The sequence below is a fragment of the Hirundo rustica genome, chromosome 1 (genome assembly GCF_015227805.2).
Source record: "Hirundo rustica isolate bHirRus1 chromosome 1, bHirRus1.pri.v3, whole genome shotgun sequence".
In the NCBI taxonomy this organism is placed as follows: domain Eukaryota; kingdom Metazoa; phylum Chordata; class Aves; order Passeriformes; family Hirundinidae; genus Hirundo; species Hirundo rustica.
This window is the reverse complement of record NC_053450.1, coordinates 35,416,122-35,438,028: the sequence shown is the minus strand read 5'-3', so window position 1 is coordinate 35,438,028 and position 21,907 is coordinate 35,416,122. Positions and strand designations below refer to the sequence as shown.

The 21,907-nt window shown below is 42.7% G+C and overlaps 1 protein-coding gene and 6 non-coding genes across 7 annotated transcripts in view; 1 reads left to right on the top strand and 6 right to left on the bottom strand.

Annotated features, from left to right (window-relative positions):
- Window positions 1-20,397, top strand: part of DNAJC5B (DnaJ heat shock protein family (Hsp40) member C5 beta) — a 32,373-nt gene extending 11,976 nt beyond the window's left edge. The window contains exons 2-4 of the mRNA XM_040075753.1: window positions 10,252-10,465; window positions 14,626-14,800; window positions 20,303-20,397. Of these exons, the coding sequence (XP_039931687.1) occupies window positions 10,252-10,465; window positions 14,626-14,800; window positions 20,303-20,397 (484 nt within the window). The remainder of the gene's footprint in view (window positions 1-10,251; window positions 10,466-14,625; window positions 14,801-20,302) is intronic.
- Window positions 1,684-1,772, bottom strand: TRNAY-GUA (transfer RNA tyrosine (anticodon GUA)). Its single transcript is given in 2 exon segments — window positions 1,684-1,719; window positions 1,736-1,772. It is a non-coding gene; the product is annotated as a tRNA-Tyr (tRNA).
- On the bottom strand, window positions 2,443-2,515 carry TRNAA-AGC (transfer RNA alanine (anticodon AGC)). Its single transcript has one exon. It is a non-coding gene; the product is annotated as a tRNA-Ala (tRNA).
- On the bottom strand, window positions 2,848-2,936 carry TRNAY-GUA (transfer RNA tyrosine (anticodon GUA)). Its single transcript is given in 2 exon segments — window positions 2,848-2,883; window positions 2,900-2,936. It is a non-coding gene; the product is annotated as a tRNA-Tyr (tRNA).
- On the bottom strand, window positions 5,335-5,423 carry TRNAY-GUA (transfer RNA tyrosine (anticodon GUA)). Its single transcript is given in 2 exon segments — window positions 5,335-5,370; window positions 5,387-5,423. It is a non-coding gene; the product is annotated as a tRNA-Tyr (tRNA).
- Window positions 6,090-6,162, bottom strand: TRNAA-AGC (transfer RNA alanine (anticodon AGC)). Its single transcript has one exon. It is a non-coding gene; the product is annotated as a tRNA-Ala (tRNA).
- TRNAY-GUA (transfer RNA tyrosine (anticodon GUA)) lies at window positions 6,497-6,585 on the bottom strand. Its single transcript is given in 2 exon segments — window positions 6,497-6,532; window positions 6,549-6,585. It is a non-coding gene; the product is annotated as a tRNA-Tyr (tRNA).
- Window positions 20,398-21,907: the final 1,510 nt, after the last annotated feature.

Genomic DNA, 21,907 nt, shown 5'->3' with positions numbered 1-21,907 from the left:
ATATCATTACTATATTCAGAATTCTCAAGAGCTGTTGTAATTACCCTGGAGGGAAAGGGGAAGATGTGGGAAGTGTATGCCCCCCATAGATTGGCTCTAGGAGGAAAGATAAGGGATGTAATTAGGAACGGTTTCCAATAGATGGCTCTAGAAGTATGGAGAAGATAACAATACTTGATAACAAATAGATTAGCCTCAAAACCATCAGTTTTATCATAATGTAAGCCAGTGTTAGCATGACAACATCATAACCTTAGCCCAGCCCTCAGAGGTGAAAAACAGCACAACAAGAAACATACAGAGCAAGTAAGATGTTACATAACACAACCCTGAGAACAGAGAACAACTCTGAGAGTAAATAAATCAACATCAGGATTAGCTACTATTAAACTAATTTAATGAATGCTTACAAGAAATTTGTTTTAACATACTCTAGTCAGATTTGTCATTATCTCAACCCTTCAAGCCCCATGCTGGTCACCTAAAAGGGCTGTTGTGGTTAACCCAGCAGGCAGTTAAATTCTACACAACTGCTCACACATTACTCCCAGGAGGGTCTTTGGAGAGAACTGTGAGAAAAAAAACAAAATTTGTGGATTGAGAAAAAGACAGGTCAAAAGGACAGAAAAGGAAGGGTGAAAAATCAACAACAATAAAAATTATAATAACAATATCAGAATTAGATTATACAAAATAAGTGATGTACAACACAATTGCTCAACACCTGCAGAATAATGCCCAGACAGCAAGTTCATAAGCAGTGGCCCCCAGCCATCTTTCTCCCTAGTATATACTGAGCCTGATATCATGTGGTACGGAATATTCCTTTGGCCACCTGGGGTCACCTGTCCCGGCTGTGTCTCCTCTCAGTTTCTTGTGCACCCCGGTCTCCTTGCTGATGGGAATGGTGCAAGAAGCTGAAAAGTCCTTGGCTTTGAATAAACTCTGCTTACCAAGAATGATAACAGCTGTGTGTAACCAACATAATTCACACTCTGAATCCAAAATACAGATATTAGGAAGAAAATTAACTCTATTGTAGCGAAAACCTATATATAACAGGCACACTATTCTAAATGGCATCTATCCAGTGAAGAGGAAAGTCAGATTATGCCTTCCCTCAATCCAAAGGCTTTGATACTCTTAGAGGACTCCTGGATGTTGTCCTCTGCTGCGCATTCCAGGTTTGCTTCGCAGGTTTTGTTACCTTTCAGAGGACAGGAGGACCCTCACCAAAGGGTCCTGCATCCAGGCAGGGGGAATGAAAAGCACTGGAGAATGCGGGCATCAATCCCGCAACCTCTCACATGCTAAGCAAGTGCTCTACCACTTGAGCTAATTCCCCACCCTGCAGCCTCTGCCCAAGGTCCTCTCCCCTCCCAGGCACCCAGCCCTGAATCAGGAGGCCCTGAACCCAAAGGCTGGGCCTCCCATTGATATCACTCTCATGCCACCAACTCATCCACTCACATTCCTCCTGTTGGAGGTGACTGCAGATAACCCCCATGGTCAGAATCACCATCCCCTGCCCAAGGGTACACCCAAAAATGCCTTGTCTGTTTATCTCTGACAACTCAGACAATCACTCATGACTGAGCAGCTCCTTATGGCGAGTCCCCCCAGGCAGGACCAGAAAAGGGCAGCAGTGCCAGTGCAGGATGTGTGCCAGAGCCAAAAGATGACTCCTTCGAGCCGGAGTTGAACCAGCGACCTAAGGATGGCCATGCAAGGGAGCCTACAGTCCTCCGCTCTACCAGCTGAGCTATCGAAGGAAGCATGGGACATGCCCAGGGGGACCTCGCCCAGCACTTTTCCCAAGCCACACTGCACCATCATGCCTCTATTGCCACATCCTCCTTCAAAGAGCCTCACCTCCAACATCACAGCTCCTTGCTTAACCCTTTTGCCCACCAGTCATGCAAACCACAAACAGAAATGCTCCAGAAGCTCCTTGGATATCATTTTCTTAAGAGAAGATGGACTCTTCTCATGGCCACACAGATCTTACCCACATCCTGCTACATCTTCCCTTGATTCCCTTTCACTGTGCTGTCTTTTGCCCTCTGCCCAAGCAGATGAAATTCTATTCTACTCTGAAACCTCCTCTAAGTCAAAAGGTCATGTGTAAGATCTTTGAACCTCTCTTTTTCTAGGCTGAACATATCCAGTCCCCTCAGCCCATCCACACAGAGAAACCTTTCCATTCCTTGAGATTGTTGGTCGTCCTCCAGGGACATCTTTGTTTTTCTGCATAGATCTGAAAACAAGACCCAATACTTCAGATGACATTTGATATCTATCAAGCAAAGATGGAGAATCCTCTGTTAAATTGCCCATGCTGACATGGATGTCATCCTACTCTTTGCATTCTGGGTATACTGAGAGCACCCACAGGCCCTGGCAAAGGGCCCTGTGTCCAAGCAAGGGGAAATGAAAAAGCATTGGAGAATGTGGGCATCGATCCCACTACCTCTCACATGCTAAGCGAGCGCTCTACCACTTGAGCTAATTCCCCACCCTGCAGCATCTGACCGAGGTCCTCTCCCCTCCCAGGCACCCAGACCTGAACCAGAATACCTTGAAACTAAAGCCTGAGGTTCCCAATAATCTCACTGTCATACCACCAACTCATCCACTCACTTTCCTCTTGGAGGTGACTACGGGCATGCCGATGGTCAGAACAAACTTCCCATGGCCTGGGTTCATCAAAGATGCCTCGGCCAGTTATCTTCCCAGCCTCAAGCAAGAGCTCATGACTGAGCAGCTCATTCTGGGGAGTCCCCCTGGGCAGGACCAGAAAAAGGCAGCAGTGCCAGTGCAGGATGTGTGCCAGAGCCAAAAGATGACTCCTTCAAACTGGAGTTGAACCAGCGACCTAAGGATGGCCATGCAAGGGAGCCTACAGTCCTCTGCTCTACCAGCTGAGCTATCACAGGAAGCATATGATTTTGACACCTCAGACATTCATCACACACTCATCCAATCATTCAAAGTCTAACACCTCTTCCTTGTATTTACATGACTCTCCTCTGCAGGAAATAAAAAAGACTGGACTTATTTCACATTGCTTCTCAAGCCTACAACCCATGGCCAGGACAAACACAGCCATGGTGGCTCACTTGAAGCAATCATCCAAAACAGAAGGCACTATCACCATGACAAGGGAGGGACAACTGCAAGCAAGGAAGTCACTGCAGAGGTCGGAGTGATGATCATGTCCAGTGACTGACAGGCAGATCCAGACTGACAAGCCAGGGCTTATGCCAATGCGGGACATTCACCTGCACATCAGGTTTGGATCCAAGGTCTCTGTGCCTTGATAGTGCTATGGCTGTGCCCATTACTGAGCTAGAGACCAGGACTCCTGCTTTTTGAAAAGTGAAGGCGAGATGTGAACACTTGTGATGATGGTTGGAGGTGGAAACCCCACATGAGATTGGTGAGGGCCATTCATGTCTATTCGGGCACTTAATGCCCACACAAGGTATAATGGTCACCACATGAGAGAACCAGCAACCCTATACCAACAGACTATCAGGGTCCTCTCTCTGCTCTGCCTCCGTGATTGTGTTCTCAAAGCAATCAGTTCAAATGAGTCCTCAGGGCATCTCTATGTCTACTTTCTCCTCCAAGCAGCCCTAGATGAGGGATCTCATCATCTTGCTCAAGACTTCAGCCAGTCAGATCATGGCAAGCATGGAGACTGCACAGCACTCCAGGGAGACTGCACATTCTTCTCCCACCTGGCTGACTTGAAGAGGTGTCAGGTCCTGAGAGGCTGGTCCTGGACCATTTGTTCTTGGATAGCCATAAAATGTCAGGTCCCTAGAGTGCAGTCCTGGAGACAACTAACATTCAGGATACCCTTGGGCTAAATTAAGGCAAAACTATGCCAAATCATCAATTATGAAATTTCATTTATGGTAGCAGGAATTTAAACTTTATTATAAGTTGAATAACTTTAAATCTTATAAGCTGAATGGCTCATGGCAGCAATTATCTAAACTTTTCTGAACAGCCCATTCAAGCAGCAATTTAAACTTTAAAGAAGAGGAAGAGAAGAAGAAAAGAAAGAGAAGAAGATAGACATAGAGGAAAATATCTGGATCCCCAGCCAGGGTTCCAGTGCTGCCTCTGGTCTGTTTTCTTCAGATGGTGGTTGCACACCCCACCCATCTCAGTTGTGCTATTTATAGCCTAGCCCTCATGCGTGTGTATTTTGCTATTCTCAAACTTTTCAGAAGGGAACTGGGGGGGCCTCATGGTTTTGATTCCCTTCACAGATGTCAGAGAGACAAGTGCAATGCTGTCTCATACCTGGTTTTGGAGATAGTTACCCCAAGTAAGGAAGCTGGTCCTAGGACAGTGTTATCCTACATTGAAAGATGCTCTTGTTTAACTGCACCTTATCTTGTTGGCATGGAAACAGTCCTTTCCTCTGCTACCAAGTGCTTGAGACATTAACCCTTTTTAGGTTTTCATTCTCTCATAGAAGAGAAAAAACTGGAACCTCTGCTGCTTCCGTTGTGGCCTGTTGTTTTTCTTTCCTCCACTGATCACCACAGTAAAAAGCCTAACTGCTTCATCAATAACCTCCTGATAGGCATTTTGATAAGTGCTTGCTTATCTCCCACATAGCCCTTTCTCTTCAGAATCTGCACGTGGCCACACTCAATGTCCTCTTTTCAAAGGGCAAGTGCACCTGCTTCCAAGTGTCCTGGAGACCGTATTCTGAGCTCTTTGCACTTGGTCAACGTCTATCTTATACATGGAGGCCCAAGTATGGGCACAATATTCTGGATTCTTTCCATCATACTCAGAACAAAGTGAGAGAATCCTTTCCTTCAATTAGCAGCCCATGTTGCCACGGTCATAGTCCTAGCTGCTGTTTTCCTCTTTACAGTGCAGGTCCAGGCAAGAGGAATGAAAAGCACTGGAGAATGTGGGCATCGATCCCGCTACCTCTCACATGCAAAGCGAGCGCTCTACCACTTGAGCTAATTCCCCACCAACATGAGGAACCAAGGACTGAGGCTCTCTACCCTCCCAGGCACCCATCCCTGACCCACGATGCCCTGCACCCAAAGCCTGAGCCCCTAATCACCTTCACTTTAACTACCACCCAGCTGGTCACTTACCTGCTGGAGGTGACTACAGTCAACTCCAGGGCTCAGAACCACAGTCTGACCAAGCAGTCACCCAAAAATTACTTGGCTCATCCAAAGTCACACAATCACTCATGACTGAGCAGCTCATTCTGGGGAGTCCCCCCGGGCAGGACCAGAAAAAGGCAGCAGTGCCAGTGCAGGATGTGTGCCAGAGCCAAAAGATGACTCCTTCGAGCCGGAGTTGAACCAGCGACCTAAGGATGGCCATGCAAGGGAGCCTACAGTCCTCCGCTCTACCAGCTGAGCTATCGAAGGAAGCATGGGACATGCCCAGGGGGACCTCGCCCAGCACTTTTCCCAAGCCACACTGCACCATCATGCCTCTATTGCCACATCCTCCTTCAAAGAGCCTCAGCTCTAACATCACAGCTCCTTGTTCAACCCATCAGTGATGCAAACCACAGAAAGGCTCTATAAGCTCCTTGGATGTCAACTTCTACAGATGGTCTTCCTCATGGCCACACAGAGTTTATCCATATCCTGTTGCATTTTCCCTTGATTCCCTTTCACTGTGCTGTCTTCAACTCTCTGCTCAAGCATAAGAAAAAACCAAAATGACAGTCATTCCTCTGTTCTGTAACAGAGTGCTGTCCTCTGAACATCTCGTTCTCCAAACTGAAAGCACCTACTCTCCTCAGCCTATCTTTAAAGAGAATTCCTTAAGATTCTTGGTGGCCCTCCAGAGGTTGTTCTATCCCATTAACATCCTCTTCTGTACTTTGCTTGATACTTGAGAATTGCCAAGCAAAGAGGGAGAAGATCATTTCTTCTGCCAAACTGCCCATAATAGTCTTGATACAACCCTGGATGTCATCCTCCTCTGTAAATCCAGGGCAAACCATCTATCTTCCCACAGCCTCCAGAGAATAGATGGATCCCTGACAAAGGGCCCTGCATCCACACAAGGGGAACGAAAAACATTGGAGAATGCGGGCATCGATCCCGCTACCTCTCACATGCTAAGCGAGCGCTCTACCACTTGAGCTAATTCCCCACCCTGCAGCATCTGACCGAGGTCCTCTCCCCTCCCAGGCACCCAGACCTGAACCAGGATACCTAAAACCAAAGCCTGAGCCCCCACTAAAGATCTTCACTCTCACACTACCACACACCCACTCACATTCCTGTTGGAGGTGACTGCAGATAACCCCCATGGTCAGAATCACCATCCCCTGCCCAAGGGCTCACAAAAATACCTTGTCTGGTCATCCTCCCAACCTCAGGCAAGGGCTTATGCCTGGAGAGACATTTGAAGGGAAGCCTCCTGGGCAGGACCAGAAAAAGGCAGCAGTGCCAGTGCAGGATGTGTGCCAGAGCCAAAAGGTGACTCCTTCGAGCCGGAGTTGAACCAGCGACCTAAGGATGGCCATGCAAGGGAGCCTACAGTCCTCCGCTCTACCAGCTGAGCTATCGAAGGAAGCATGGGGACATTATGCTGACATTCTCTGATACTTGATAGTGTTGTCATATTTGATCCTATAGAACATACTTTCCTGTCTTTAAATTATTGCTATCTTCATTCAAAGCACCCTCATCAGACCCGCCCCTGTGTCAGAGTCTGGTCTGATCTCACTTTTCAGCCTAAGCCTCCCTCTGACAGAGGTCTTGAGTTTATTTCACTGACTTCATTTCTACAAGTGGCTTATCCATCCAAGGCCCGCTTATCCATCTTTTGCAATAGCTGTTTCTCTGTTGTCACTTTTCTCTCCCAGACTTGCTTGCTGCTGTGGAGGGCTGCAGTGGGCAGTTGTTACCCTGGTTCTTCTGAGTTTCTTTATTAGCCATTTGATTTTCATAAATGGAGTCAGATCTTTTAGTTACTGTAGAATATTAGAGCAGTTTTCTACCTTTCCCACAGATGTAATATAAACAAATCCTTTGTTTTTCATTCTCTGTCCTTTGTTTGCATATTTCTAACCTCAAAATAATTGTAACTGACAATTCGTCTGGCCACTGAGGCTGCGGGGTGGAAACCCCAAAAAGCCAACCTTCTGCTAGACCCAGAAATGTATAAAAAGTAAAAAAATAAACAAAGGGGCTCTTCCTTCTCTCGGCTCTCTCAGCTGTGAGCTGGAATCGGAAGGACCTCTGCCTTGCGAAAATCTCTTGTCTGCATGTGACTGCTTTATGTGTCTCGGTGACAGGCAGTGATCCGAAGGCAATGAAGAAGAATGCCATTCACCATGAGAAAAATATGAACGGACATAAACCCATGGTTGTGACATAGGAAGTAGCCTACAAACTCCTTTTTAAATTTCACTCTCTACTTTATTGTTTTCTTCTTTTTTGTCATAATGAACCCTGTTTATTACATGACTGGGAATATCACTTTTCCAGGGACCCACAGGTACCCTCAGTACCATGTAATACTTTGTGTTGTGTCACATAGTTTTTGTCCTTACTTTTATTGCTTCTTGGCTTGGACCTAAACAGAGTCCTTTGTCTCACTCATATGAATTGCAGTGCTAATATCTAAATCTTTTTCCCATTGCTAAATCATCTCCAATTAGTATATGTAATTTCAGTGTGCAGAGAAATGTTTTGATAATGTACTCTTTTTAGTGAGAACATTTGTCTCAAAATCAAAATAAGAACATAGATTATCTTTTGTTAATCGCTGAAGGTAATCCTGTTAGTAGTCTAAAACAATACTAGGTAAAGTGAGAGTGCAACTAATGTGCTTCATCTTTTTAAAACTACATTCTGTTCAAATTCTTATATTTTTAAGATTGTTTGGGACGTAGGTCAGACGGAAGGTGTCTTTGGATCCCTGGGAAAAGAAAGAAAGGCCAAAATCCGCCTGCAAACATAAATGGTTTTTCTAAAGTAATAGTTCTCCTTTTTTTTTTTTTTTTTTTTTTTTTTTTTTTCCCCTAGTTGTTGGAACTTGTTTTCATGTAAGAAAAGGGATAGATTGCACAATTTACTTAAAGATGTGGATGACACATAATGTCATTAGTCATGCAAGACTTAGCTTGTTTTTTCAGTTCTCATATTTAATTTTTTATTGTGTTTAGGGCAATGTTAAATATGATCAAAACTTTGTGTTTAAGATGCAATATGCACGGTGTATTAAATACGACTGAACGCAAACCTATTCATGCTATTAGACACATGTTTAAGGAGTTGTTTATGACCTATGGTTCTGTGACATGAGTTCAACAGAATTGAAGAGATCGTTCCCAGGCTCATATCAGTCTTGATATCGGCAGAATGTCTTCCTGGCAGGAACTGTCATCAGGAACAACGCAGTTTCTTTTGACTGGAGGAGTAACCTGTACTGGGACTTCATAAGGAAATCAAGTAGAACTCTACTCTGAGGTTGAATTTGTTAGAGGAAGTGTAGGCACACTGTCTTCACACCACAAATACTATTTTTGGTCATAGCAGTTATGGCTAGCTCTCATAATATTCGGGGAGAATATTTACAAAAAGAAACAAAGCTTGGCTGTGATTGAATCAGCTTAAAACACTACTAAATCACTTTTGATGCCACTAGAGGTCAGCACTAGTCATTAAATAGCCTGAAGACTCTGCGAGTTCTTTACTGGGAGTGGTGATTTTTGAAAATATACACTTCTCTCTATGCTTGTTTTGCAAGTGTGTGCAAGTTCACACTACCAGTGCTTCAAGATGGTTGGAAGCAAACCCCTTCTTCTCGACACTGTGCTTCCCTGGTGCTGTGAGCCAGGAGTCACACACTGTGCTTTTCAAATTGTACCTGTCCTCAAATGCCATAGTGCTGAGTACAGTCAAAGGGGAAAAAGCAGTGTTAAACCCTGTCCTAGTTTTGGCTTCCAATGGCATAAGCAGCTCAAACTAGTTGATACTACACCACTCTCAAGCACACAGTGATTACTGCACTTAGCTCTGGGCACCCCAAGATAAGAAGGACATGGACCTGCTGGAGCAAGTCCAGAGAAGGGAAATGAGGATGATCAGAGAGATGGAGATAGGCTGAGAGAGTTGGTGTTTGGCCTGGACAAGAAAAGGCTCCAGGGAGTCCTTAGAGCACCTTCCAGTACTAAAACAGTCCTGCAAGAGAGCTGGAAAGGAGCTTTTTACCAGGGCATGAAGTGATAGGACAAGGGGCTATGGCTTTAAAATAAAAAGATGTTTAGACTAGATATTAGGAAGAAATTCTTTACTGTGAGCGTCATGAGGCACTGAAACACCTTGCTCAGGAAAGTTGTGGATGCCCCATCCCTGGAAGCCTTCAAGGCCAAGCTGGATGGGTCTTTGTACAACCGGGTCTAGTGGAAGTTGTCCATGACCATGGTGCTAGGGGCACACCTAGATGATCTATAAGGGTCCTTCCAACCCTAAACACTCCATGATCCTATGAAAATAACCATTCTATGATGCTTCCTATGACAATCCCCTTTTAATGCTTTAAGGATTGTCTCAGAAGTGCAGCAGCGGGGAATTAGGCCAGATGACAGGCACTTGAAACCGGGATGAACTCATTATGCTTTCCACCTTGTGCTTAAAAAAAATGCTTCCCTTCTATTGCAACCCCTAACTGTGTTCTCCATCATCACTGTCTGTGCTTCTGCAAACACAGACACTGTTTACAACATTTTAATGTAGCTACTATTGATAGGCAATTGAACACAGAATCTCCTTTGCTATAAAGAAAATAATGTTGCCTGGATAAGCAGTGTGATCATCATGTTTTTAAACAACCTTTAAAAAATCTTTATCTTTGCTAAAACCTGCTAAATGATGTAAATGAGTTGGCAGTCATAATGCAACAAATGCCTGTGATTTATTATCATGTTGCAATCTGTGCTTTCATCATATATCACTGTCTACTTTAACACAGTAGCTGACTAGGTATCAATACACAAAGTTCATTCTCAGTGTAATAGGCACACCTCTTTCATCAGAACTTTCATGTTTGGTTGCTTTGTGTCACTTTTCTTCCACTGGGTACATCAGAGCTGGAAAAAAGAAGGCTTATCACACAGTTCAGAATTATTACAACTCTATGAAAATATTTTTGTAACGTTTTGTGTCTATATACATGCACACATACAGATGACTTATTTTCCCTCATTTTTTTCTGTGTCTCGTATTTAAGAAAATTGGCTCTGAAATATCATCCTGACAAGAATCCAGACAATCCAGAGGCTGCAGAAAAATTTAAAGAGATCAACAATGCTCATGCAACCCTGACTGATCTGTCCAAGCGAAACATTTATGACAAATATGGATCATTAGGGCTCTATGTGGCAGAACAGTTCGGTGAGGAAAATGTTAACACCTACTTCATGCTCTCAAGCTGGTGGGCAAAGGTAAGCTGCTATTTTCTTTTGGAAATCAAATGTTACAATGCACACTGACAATTACATACACAAGGAACCCCCTGAAAATAGTACGATTTGACTCTAAAAACTTAATAAAACAATATTATCTGGAAAATCAACAGTGGCAGAATGCAATGTAAACTCAGACTAGAACTCATATAGAAAGTTTTGTCTTTTTTTAAACCTGGTATATAATTATAGTACACGTTTTGTAACACTTTCAGACATTAATTAGTTTTGAATCTAGTGCTCCAGGTTAATTCTGACTTTCTTTTCTGTAATGACTAAATAAAAATGACTCATTATTCAAACACAAGAAGTCCCATTTATGTGACAACCAATTAATAAATTACTACGGTACAAATTTAGCTGTCTCTTTTGCTATATATAGCACACAAAATAAGTAAGCAATAATAACACGTAACACTGTGATTATGGCATTATATATGTGCCCTGGTGACTGAGTGAGAGACAGGAACTTAAAAAAAGGTTAGAAGAGTGGAATGGAGGAAGAGAGTAGGACAGGAAGAGAATGATACATCAAAACCCTGCATATTTCTCAAGAACACATAATGGGCTGTTCTAGTCATGAAGGAGTTGAGTTCATTTGTTCCCTTATCACATTGGTGTCTTCTGATGTTTGTATATATCAAATTCAAGTGTTTCTGCAAATAATTAAATGTTACAGATGCAACAAACAGAATTGAAAATGTGCAAAATCCATGCAGTCTCTGTCTGTTTCCAGCCATAGGAAAGCACTCTGCTGGACTGTGCTGGAACACATAGGAAGGTGATCTGTACTGTTTGAGGCAAGCACACTATGACAGTTTTTATCTGAGAACTGTGGAGCATCGATTTCTTTGTTCAGCAAGGAACAGGCCAGTGCTGCATTGCCCCACATCCCCCGTTTAACCTGGGAAGTCACTCAGCCACTTTGGGAACCTGAGAAGCCATAATCTGACTTCTGAATCGGGATGAGGCGGAAGCTGCTCAAATGCAGAACACTGCATGAAACCAATGAATAAAGCACTGGTGTTTAACTTAAACTTGCAAAGGTGCTGCCCCTCAGAGGCTGGTTGGAGACTGCCTGCTTGCAGTTGCTCTAGCTGCCTCCTGCTGCGGGCAGGGCACCCCACCACAGCTGCTGTCATCTCCTGATGGACCATTCCCCCTTGTCTTTGCTGTCCACCCTCTCCTTCTGCCTCTTTGTCACAGTTAAGTGGCCTTAACACTGAGAGGGCAACAGTGTTTACTCCTTTTACAGATTTTGGCAAAAAAGATTTTCTTCACTTTTTTTTTTTTTTTTTTTTTTTAAAGCTTCTATTTTTCTTTTATTTTGTGATCTTTAATGGAGATTTTATGGAGTATAAAATCCGCTGGGGTCATAAAATCAGGTACAGAAATAACTACTGTGGCTTTGACTCATAAAGAGAGCAGTGGGGAGTACAGGGAGAAGCTAATAAGCCCCTAACAACTAAAGGAGAAATGTGAGGATTGCTTCAAGCAATCCCAGAGGTGAGAAAAGACATGCTGAAGAACAAAGTAATCACTGCTCCCTGGTTTTCAAGAATTTTGTAAAAAAATTCCAAAATATGTATATAGAGTCAATTGAGGATTATCACAGGTGATCTCCCGAACCCCAAAATCCTGCCAACCCCAAAGTATAAAGAGGCCACCAAGTAGTTTTTTGTTTGGTTGTGTGGTGTTGGGGGTTTTTTGTTTGGTTTTGGTTTTTTGGTGGGTGGTTTTTTTGTTTGTTTTTTTTAAGATGAGCTTACTCTTTCTCATTTGTTTTTAACTCATGCACAAATGCTGGATCAATCTGAAATTTTTATATTTGTCATCATAATATTGAGTCTGAGGCATCACCTGCAGATGACCTCTGGACTCCTGACTTCCTGCATTGTGGTAGAGGACAGTAAAGACCACAGCCTTGGCTTGTTATCTTCCTCATTGACTGCAAACATTCCTCTTCCCAGCACACTCATACTGGGAAAATCTGACAATTGTGAGAAGTTTTATCATTTGCAGTAAGGAAACTCAAATGAAAGGAGAAATGAAAAATGAAAATTACTCTTTTAGAGTGCTAGACTTTTTAGCAGGCATATTAAACTGGGAACATACAGACATGGGAATTCAAATTGCTTCTCCAGTGGCAGGGATAGGGGTTGCTTGTTTAACTGTTTTAGCAAAAACCAATTCATCCTCTACCATGAAGACTGTTTATTGATGACATCAATAAACTGATTTTTGATTTAACAACTATGATAATTTAAGCACAAGAAATGTTGAAACATTAAAACTATAATGAATAAACTCAATGTGTTTTCCCCTCTATACACTTTCATTCTGTTTTTTCTTAATTCTGTACATTGTAGTGATATATTTTTCATTACGGCGTAAATGATAAACAGCCGGATAACTTATTTTAGGGGTTATGGCACCATTTCAGGTGTCCCTTAGAAGGAAAGCACTTTAAGACAAAAAGTTAGCATCCTTCTTTACATTTAAAACTACCTTGCTCACTCTAGATACATGCTTATATTAATATTAGGCATATAAATAGTCTTATTACCTCCAAAGATGCTTCAGTTGTCCCGCCACAGACGTTAACTCAGACATGCCTACATAATATTATTTGTATAGCTCTGTTGTCAATAGTTTGACAGTATCCTGACATTTGTGCTTACATTCTTCCTCAGCAGCATGTTGTCTTAGGAATATAATAGATAGTTAGCAAAGGGCAGACTGGATAACTAATAATGCTAAAGCCTAGCTGTACCTCCAATCCATGTATACCTGGTGGCCACAAAGCTGTGCTGCTTTTACCTACATATTCAGAGAATCATAGAATAATGGTTTGGTTTGGAAGGGACCTTAAAGATCATCCAGTTCCAGCCCCCCTGCCATGTGCAGAGAGACCTCCCACTAGACCAGGCTGCTCAGCCTGGTCTTGAACACCTCCAGGGATTGGGCACTCATAACTTCTCAGGATAACCTATTCCAGTGCCTCACCACCCTCACAATGAGGAATTTCTTCCTAATATCTAATCTAAATCTACCCCCTTTCCATTTATTTCTACACATCAGCTTTGATTTGCTTAACAGGAATGTCACTGTTTTTCCTTTGCTCTTATACTACTTATGTCCATGAAGAGATGTTCATGGAGATTTCTTCTGCGTCACAAACATCTCCATGTAGTCGTGGATCTACCTTGGGTCAGGAGCCAAGCTGCTGTCACGTCCTCATGGAGCACAGACTGGCAATGCCATCCTAAAGGCTCCCCTCCTGCAGGTCCCATTGCTGTGATGCAGCACACACTTGAACACCTGGGGAACTGTGCTGTGAACCCAGGCACTGACTTCTGAAGGAAGTCGTTGGCTCTCCTGAAGCCTCTGCATTTTGTGCCATTGGGACAAGAGTGAGCAAAGGTGGGAACTTCTGGCTACCTGAGTCCCCAGATCAAGAAATCATAGTCTGAGGACTATAATGTGGGAGATGTGTGATCCTGCCCAGGCTAATGGGGAGAGGCTAAGACCCCCACAATGGGCAATTCAAATACTCTTATGGCTGAATCTCCCCCTGGAAGGGCTTTCAACTTCTATTTGATTGTGTGGGGAGTCCAAAGCAGCTACAGTCCTAAACTGGATGCCTTAGTTCAGCACCCAAAATTATGTGGGATGTATATGGGTCTTTGCCTCTTTTTCTCTCAGCTGTGTTATTGTGTTATTGACAAGAGCTTGCCAGTAAATAAGTGTTTGCAAAAATTATCTTGGGCAAATGAGTCATTTTAAAGATGGAAATGAGTCATTTTAAGGTGGGTGGGGTTTTACATACTGCCTAGAGGGTTTTTCTGAGGGCCATCAGCAGAACAACTGACTTTCAAATGTTGATCTGTGGGGGCCTGTTGGTTGGTGTCTTCTTTGTGGATGTGATCCTTGGTGACAAGTAGGAGCTTGTGGATGAGGAGGGCTTTGGAAGGTCTGGCCCTTGTCCAGGCACTGGAACAGCAGGTGGACTCCTCTGAGTGCCAAGCACTTAGGAACCAGAGTTCCTCTGACAATTCTGCCTTCAGCTGTAAGAGACAGCCACAAGTTTGAGGAAGGTCACTGCTGACAGGATTTTCATCCCGCTGTGTTTGACCCAGGGCCTGTTTGCACTCTGTGGTTTGCTGACGGGCTGCTACCTCTGCTGCTGCCTCTGCTGCTGCTTCAACTGCTGCTGTGGAAAGTGTAAACCCAAGGCACCCGAGGGGGAACAGCAGGAGTTTTGTGTGTCCCCAGAAGATTTGGAAGAGCAAATTAAGAACGACATGGAAAGAGGTGTGTATTGTAGGGGCTTCCCGTGCAGCAAAGCTGTTCAAAACAATCTTTGAAGCCTATAGTCCAGATGTTCTGTTCACAATGCTGAGGCTGCTTCCAGACTTCAGTGGAGATGTGCCAATTCACTCTAGCTAAGACCACAACCCAGTGAGCTTCCCAAATTATGTATTAATGCAAAACCAAAGTTATGGCACTTACAACTAAATATCTCCTGGATCTATCTCTTAAGAGATGCACAAAAAAAGTCTTAGGGCTTATTTCACAAGACAATGTTCACCCTGTAGCCCCCATGCCCATGCTACTTCATATCCTAGATCCTATACTCATACATTAAGCTCTGCTGGACTGATGCCTGTCACATCTGATTGGCCTGAATAAGCCGTCATTCAGACTTAGTTCTGTGAAATTTATCCCTGCTTGTGGTGGATATTGTGCCCATTCAAGAGAAGGGTTCAAGAAAAGATGCAACATTTCCAAAAGTAAGGTTGTGCAGTAACCCAGGAGAGTGTGCATGGGAGCTACCATGGTCCTGTCCCTCTCCCATCCAGCCCCCAAGCTGCTCACTCTCTTCTGCACTGGCAGTAGCAATTCTACCTTACCCAGGCCTTGGATAAAATCCAGATGTAAACTAATCCTCTCAAAAAGGTGTGTCGCTCCTGGACCATTAATTCTCTGGTGTGCTTCATGGTGGAGTGAGAAAGTGCTAACTTAGGGGCAAGAGGAACAGGGAACTTAGGAGCCAGGAACATGGGCCTGTGGCAGCAGAATGACCTTCACAGCAGGTCAACCTCCTTTTTTTTGGATTTTCTGCATTCCCCCAGCTGCATGTCCAGGTTTTGGCTATGCCAAGGGATGATGGAGGCGATTTCCTAATTTGGCACTAGTGTGGGATACATGCTTTGAACAAAGAGTTCTGTCCTAGTGTGCCAAAGAGGGGCAGTTTCGCCTTCATATTCAGGGGAAGTAGAAACATCTCAGACTGGATAAACATGTGCAGGGTGAGAAATGCAGTGACCCTTGCTCCAGCAGTAAGAACCCAAGGTACCAGGGAAAGACTGAGGACAATTTTCAGTTGCACATTTATATAAACTATGATTAAGATTATCGGGTTTTTTATGAGAAAGGACCTAAGAACTCAGTTCACTCTTTTTCTCTTCCATTGTTATGGAAGATCTTATACTGTTACATTCTCACGTTGATTATGCTTAAAATAGCACTGCCAGATTGCAAATGTCATGTTCCCTTAGCAGTAAGAAACTTTTCCCCCCTAACTTTTCACACAAATTTACCCTTCCATAAATATGTAACAAAACACTTGTAGTAGTTGGAACAAATGCTATTTTTATAACAGTTACGCCAACGTGTGGTGGTGTTTTTAAATTGATTTTGCCTAGAGGCATATCAAGGTAAACACAGTCAGCTTAAAAATTGATCATCCTTGATCAGTCACTGCAAAGGCAATAAAAACTACTAGTGAAAACTTTATAACCACAATACCTTATTTGAGACAAATCTAATAAACTCTATAACATTAGGCACCTGAAAAGTGCTAATCTAAAATGGGTCTTGCTCTTCATGTCTATGACACCAAAGCCAGCTCTGAAGTAGAAGGATGGAACTTTGAAGAATCGGAGTTTTTAATTTCTGCCCCTTTTGTTTATTTTTAATTTGGTTTATTTTTAATTTTAATTCTTCCTCAAAAATCCAGCACAAAATTCCCCAGTGGCAGAAAAATACTTGCTCTCTCCTTTGGGCACAGCTACCAGCAGTTATTGGTATTCTTTAATTTTAGGCCTCGTTGACATCCCTTTATTCCCACTGAGTCCCACTGAGAAAAAATTTAAATATTAATTTTAAATGCTTTGCAAAGTACCAGTCTGAAAAATTAACATAATGTGGAATTTCATGATTCAAGTATTTGAAAGACAAATATATAGGTAGGGTCTGAAGAAAACTAGATCTTTATACCTTTCCTACTCTCCTCTTCAGTCTTGCTACATTTTCCCCCTAATCAAAAACAGCAAATCTCAGTAAAGTAGAATTCACTTTATTTTAAAAGAAAGCAAGGAATAAAACCAAAAGCTTTATGACAAAGGGTAACATGAGCATATTTTCTGCAGCTGAAAAGAAAACTGACAGTGCATTTAGAAAAAGAAAGAAAAAAGAATGACAACCAGATCAAAGTGTGCCTCCTGCCTTCCTTCTTCCCTTGTCACCCCAACTTCAGGCATGCCGACCAGAAAGACAGAGCTGACTTTTAGAATAGCAAAGACTATGCATTTTTGAATGTTGAGCCATGGAAGTTAATACTCATGCCTACCTTTAGGTAAATTATAGAAATGTTCCTGTATGTAATTCAGAAACTGTAATCACTTGTGTAGCAGATTTAATTTTGGAAGAGGAGATTCTATTAGGATCCAAGTTCTTCTCTGACTACAGACTGAGCATTTTAGCCAGGAATTAATTTCTTTGCTTCCTGTTGTCCTCAGCATCTACAGTATTGCTAACCAGAACTTCTTGATGAGGTCAAAATGTAGATTTTCAAGCTAAAGCCACACTAAAAACTATCCAAATATATTTTTAATCAGTCATTGCTTTTCTGAGGAATGCATCACTGATAAAGCATCACAATTCCTGATGCTAAAAACCTCTGAGACTGAGCCCTTAACAGGTGTGCTCAGTGGGAGCTGCCTGGTGCTGGCTGTACTGCTAAAAAGAGTTCAGATTTAGACTTCAGCTATTGAACTAACGCGACTATAATAATTTTTCAGTTCCTCACATTTCTCGTTAACAAAATTAAGGTTTTACACAGTTGATTTCATTCCTCAAACCAACATACCATAAAACATAATTATTAGTGAAAAAGAAAGAGGTATGAGGCCAAAGATTAAGTGACTATTCCCTAAAATGTAAGAGCAAAGTGAGTTGCCACTGAAATCAACACAATCATGCCAAAGGCTTCAATTCTGTTAAAATGCTATTTCTCTAGAAGATGAGAATTTCTAGAGGAATCTATATTCCTCTAGAAGAAGGTTTTAGTCAAATAAATTTGACTAGTTCTAGTGCTCAGCTAGTTCAATGTCTCCCTTGAGAGCCTTGTTTTAGGGCACGTAATTCCAGGGGTAACATGACCATCAGAACTAAAGGAAATTAGGGGTTTGCATGCCCTGGCACATACTTGGCTTACAAGGATTTCTCCTCACAACTATTGCCTTGTAGCACAAGACTGATCTAATATAGAGCAAAAGACCAAAAATTAAATGTTATGTTTGGGTTATTGCATTTTAAACACCACATTTTTTAGTATTTCAGATCAAACATGGCATTAGAAAGGTGCAAAATAAGGTAATCTGTGGTACCATGCCGTGATGTTAGAGGTATCCTGTCAAAATGCACTGGCAGAGGGAAGTATCACTCGCTTGTCTGCAGCACAGACACGTGCAACACTTCATCACTTTCCCACACACACATGGGGCAGGTTGAGAGATTTTGCTTCTACTGAAGTTGATGGCAAATTTTTTGTTACCTTTTGTGTTCCTGGAGGAGGTGGCATTGGAATTTGGATTGCCTTTGTACTTCAGACTGTAGGGATGCACTCAAAGCAGTTTGGCAGGTCTGTTCTCTCCTGTTCAGTTATTGTAAGAACAAAGCAAGGCATTTCTAGACCAACTTTTATTTTACAGAAAATGAATTCTGGGAGAGAAAAAAAAAAAAGAGAAAAAGAATAAAAGAACCTGAGTAGAAAAATACTTTCCCAACTCAGAAGCAATAAGTTTTTATCACTTCATTGTCTCCTCCACACTCCATATGATACAAATGTAGGCGAACCGTGAGCAGGAGCTATCTATAGAAAGCAGTTTAAACTGTGAATTCTGCCTCACCTCCATTCTGCAGCCTGCCATTAGCAGACTATATTTGTACAGTTTATTATGCCATGGGTCCCTGTTCTGCTAAAAAACCCCCTCTTAAATCTTGGAAGGGTGTAAGCAGCAAAATGCTTGGTGAGAGTGTCAGCTAAGAGCTGTCTGCATGTCAGGCGGAGGCAACACGACAGATTTGCAGTGGGTCCTGTTCTCCTGTTGCACACCTGGGTATCACAGCAAAATGAACTGCTAATCTCTGCCCTCCATCAACAATCTTCCAGAAAATGAACAACTTGAAGGCAGAAGTGGGTGGGAAGGAATGCTTTTCAAAACTCTATAAAATACACAGCAACTTAAAAATGGATTGGAACTGCCAAACTAATATGAGCCTGAGCTGAGCTCAAGCATTAATTACTCATATACTTTTAGAAGTTATGAAACATGTCTGTCTTTGACCTTGTGTCTAAATATGGAATTGCCCATACAGAGAAGCTGCTTGGCATTTAATCATTCTTGCCTTTCACCTTGACAGAGTCAAAGTTGTTCTACCCCCACTGAGTGGAAGCCGTATGGCATGCAATTAGATTCCTGCTCTGGGTTAAGTTACTCTTGTACACTACATCTTTTGGCCATGATTCATCCCATCAACTGTCATGTAAACAGAAGGAAATGTCAGATGAGATTTTTTCCTGAACATTTGGTCATTTGGCAAAAAAAAAGTCATAATTTGTATTCAATTACTGTGAAGGCTGTGTTAGTATCAAGATATAGATACTCCAAAGTTTTTCATATGAAATGCTTCACTAAAATGGCTGAACTTGTAAAAGTCAGTCTCTGAGACCGGAGTACTTCCCTCCCTCCAAACGTGGGTTTCTAAGAGGCCCAGAAGAAGGGCAACCAAACCTTGTTCTTTATCAGATGGAACACAGTAGCCATCAAGGAACTCTGTAAAGACTTCACTTCTACTTTCCTCCGTTCTACAACAAATGCATTTTTTATAGATATATTGGAAAAGCAAACACAAAATTGCAGGGAGTGAGAAAGTACACAGTTAGAATTTATATAGTGATAATATGAAGTTTTGGTAGTTCCAAATTCATTAAAATAGTAATTCCCAGTCCAATTGCATAAACATTACATAAGACTTCATATTCAATTTAACATTTTTATTTAACTAGCTGGCTTTCAGGATATATATTATTCTTCTCCTCTCAAGTGTATTACTATTACTGCTCATGCATTTTTTCCTTTTAACTCTCCTCTTTCTTTACTGTTAACTCTGCCTTCCTCAAGACACATTTCTGTCCCATTCTCATAAACATTGTCAAGGTTAGTGCTTTCTGACTCACAACAGCACTCTGCAAAGCACCAGGCACAGCAAATGTCCAGTCTAACAGCAGCAGCAGCAACACCCAGTGGCACAGAAATCTGCCATTTTATGAGAAATAGGAGTATTTGTAGGCATTTGTAGGCTTGGTGTGGGCAGTGCCACCTTGTTGGTACCCACACAGCTGTCTGTGAAACCAAACTGAGCTGTAACCAAAACGGTGAATGAAATGTTGTGGTGCCAACAAGAAATCTGACTTTGGTAGCAAGTGAAGGGTTCTTAAACTAATCTTTGTTGTTCTCTCCAATTTAGATGGAGAAACTCCTATTACGCTTCAGCCGACTAATGTAACTGAGAAGACACAACTGATTGGGGACAGCCATCGGAGCTATCGCACAGAGTCCTAGAGCAGGCGAGCGACCTGTTGGTGCTTCTCACTGAGTGTCACAGAGAGAAAAACATGTGATAATTTCTGTAGCCTGTGTTCATAGCTGTCTTTAAGCTAACCTGAAAGTAATTTACCACCAAGGCAGACTCTCCCTCTATGCTACTTACAAAAAGTTGTTGATACCTGCCCACATTGTGTGTATGGAGATATCTATGGCCTGTACAGAGAATGCTGGTCTCTCACAGCTTCAAATTGTCTTTCCTTTAATAATATTCCCTTTGGTGTTACTGGTCTTCTCCCTGCCCTCATCTGTAGTTTCACCTCCCAAACAGTCTTGAATTCCTTTATGCACACACTGGCTGTGTCTCCCTGCCCCAGGAACTTCCCTTGCATGCAGCAGTATTCCTGGAGGTGAGGGAGTTCCAGAAATGCTCTTTAGCAGGTCTCAGGGAGGAAGTTGGTGGCAAGACAGATGGGGCTCTCCTTCCCAGAGAAGAGGTGCTCTTTGGAGGGCAGCTAGTGCCTTGCTAGGATCCAGCTCTGGCAATTATAAATTATAAATCCTGAGCCAAGACAAAGTGCTAGGAGATTTTCCTGGTGGTTGTTAAAATTAAGGTCACTCCAAATCCAGGAGCCCCATCCAGAAGCACACGTATGCTCTGTGTCCCCCCCTGCAAAAGCTGCAAATCCATGAGACAGTGGGCAAAGACTATGGGGAGCAGAAGGCTGACCCTGGGCTGTCCCAGAGCCTCCCTCCTCCTCCTCCCACAGGCCTGTGGTAAAGCTCCTCCTCTTGGTTCCCAGCCAACAGCTTTCTGCCAGCTGGCTTGTTCCACCATGCCCCTGGCGTGTGGCCCTGCTGCCCTGCTGGCACTGGGCTGGGAGCCATCACACCAGCGCAGGAACTGGGGCTGTGGGAGCAGCAAGGACTTGGCAGGGAAAGCAAGCAGCAAAGGAGTGACCGTCCTCCTCACCAGCTCATTGAGGTAAGACTGAAACCTCCCTTCTGTGCCAGGTACAGAGGCTGTAAGAGCCCATGTCATGATTTTAAATAAAGAGGCAGGAATGAGGTGTATGTTCAGATGTACCACTGCAAAAGTCAGTGGAGATACATGTGGGTATGGCTAAAGGAAGCATGAAGAACTTAGGCCACTAATTTGTATGAGCTAAAGGAATACCTCTTAGATCTTAAGCTTAGCACCTCACTGATTTGGCATAGTAGTTTAAGCCTGAGGCAGCTGAATTTCTCCTTAATGATCATTTTACATCAACCATCATCAGTTCTGTTTATTTGCTATTTTTGCATATTTTTGTGGTCTAAAGGGGGTCAAAATGTTCCACTAAATTATACAGATTGGTGAATATATAACTAGCTAAAAGTGTTCTTCCCATTCTTAAAATTGGATCCCGCAGTTGTGAAACGTTATCTTTTCTTCTATTCTCACCTTTGACATCAAATGTCATTCAGCTAAATATATGGGAAAAGAATGTGTTCTGTAGAACCAGCTGTAACTCCAAAGTCAAGACAT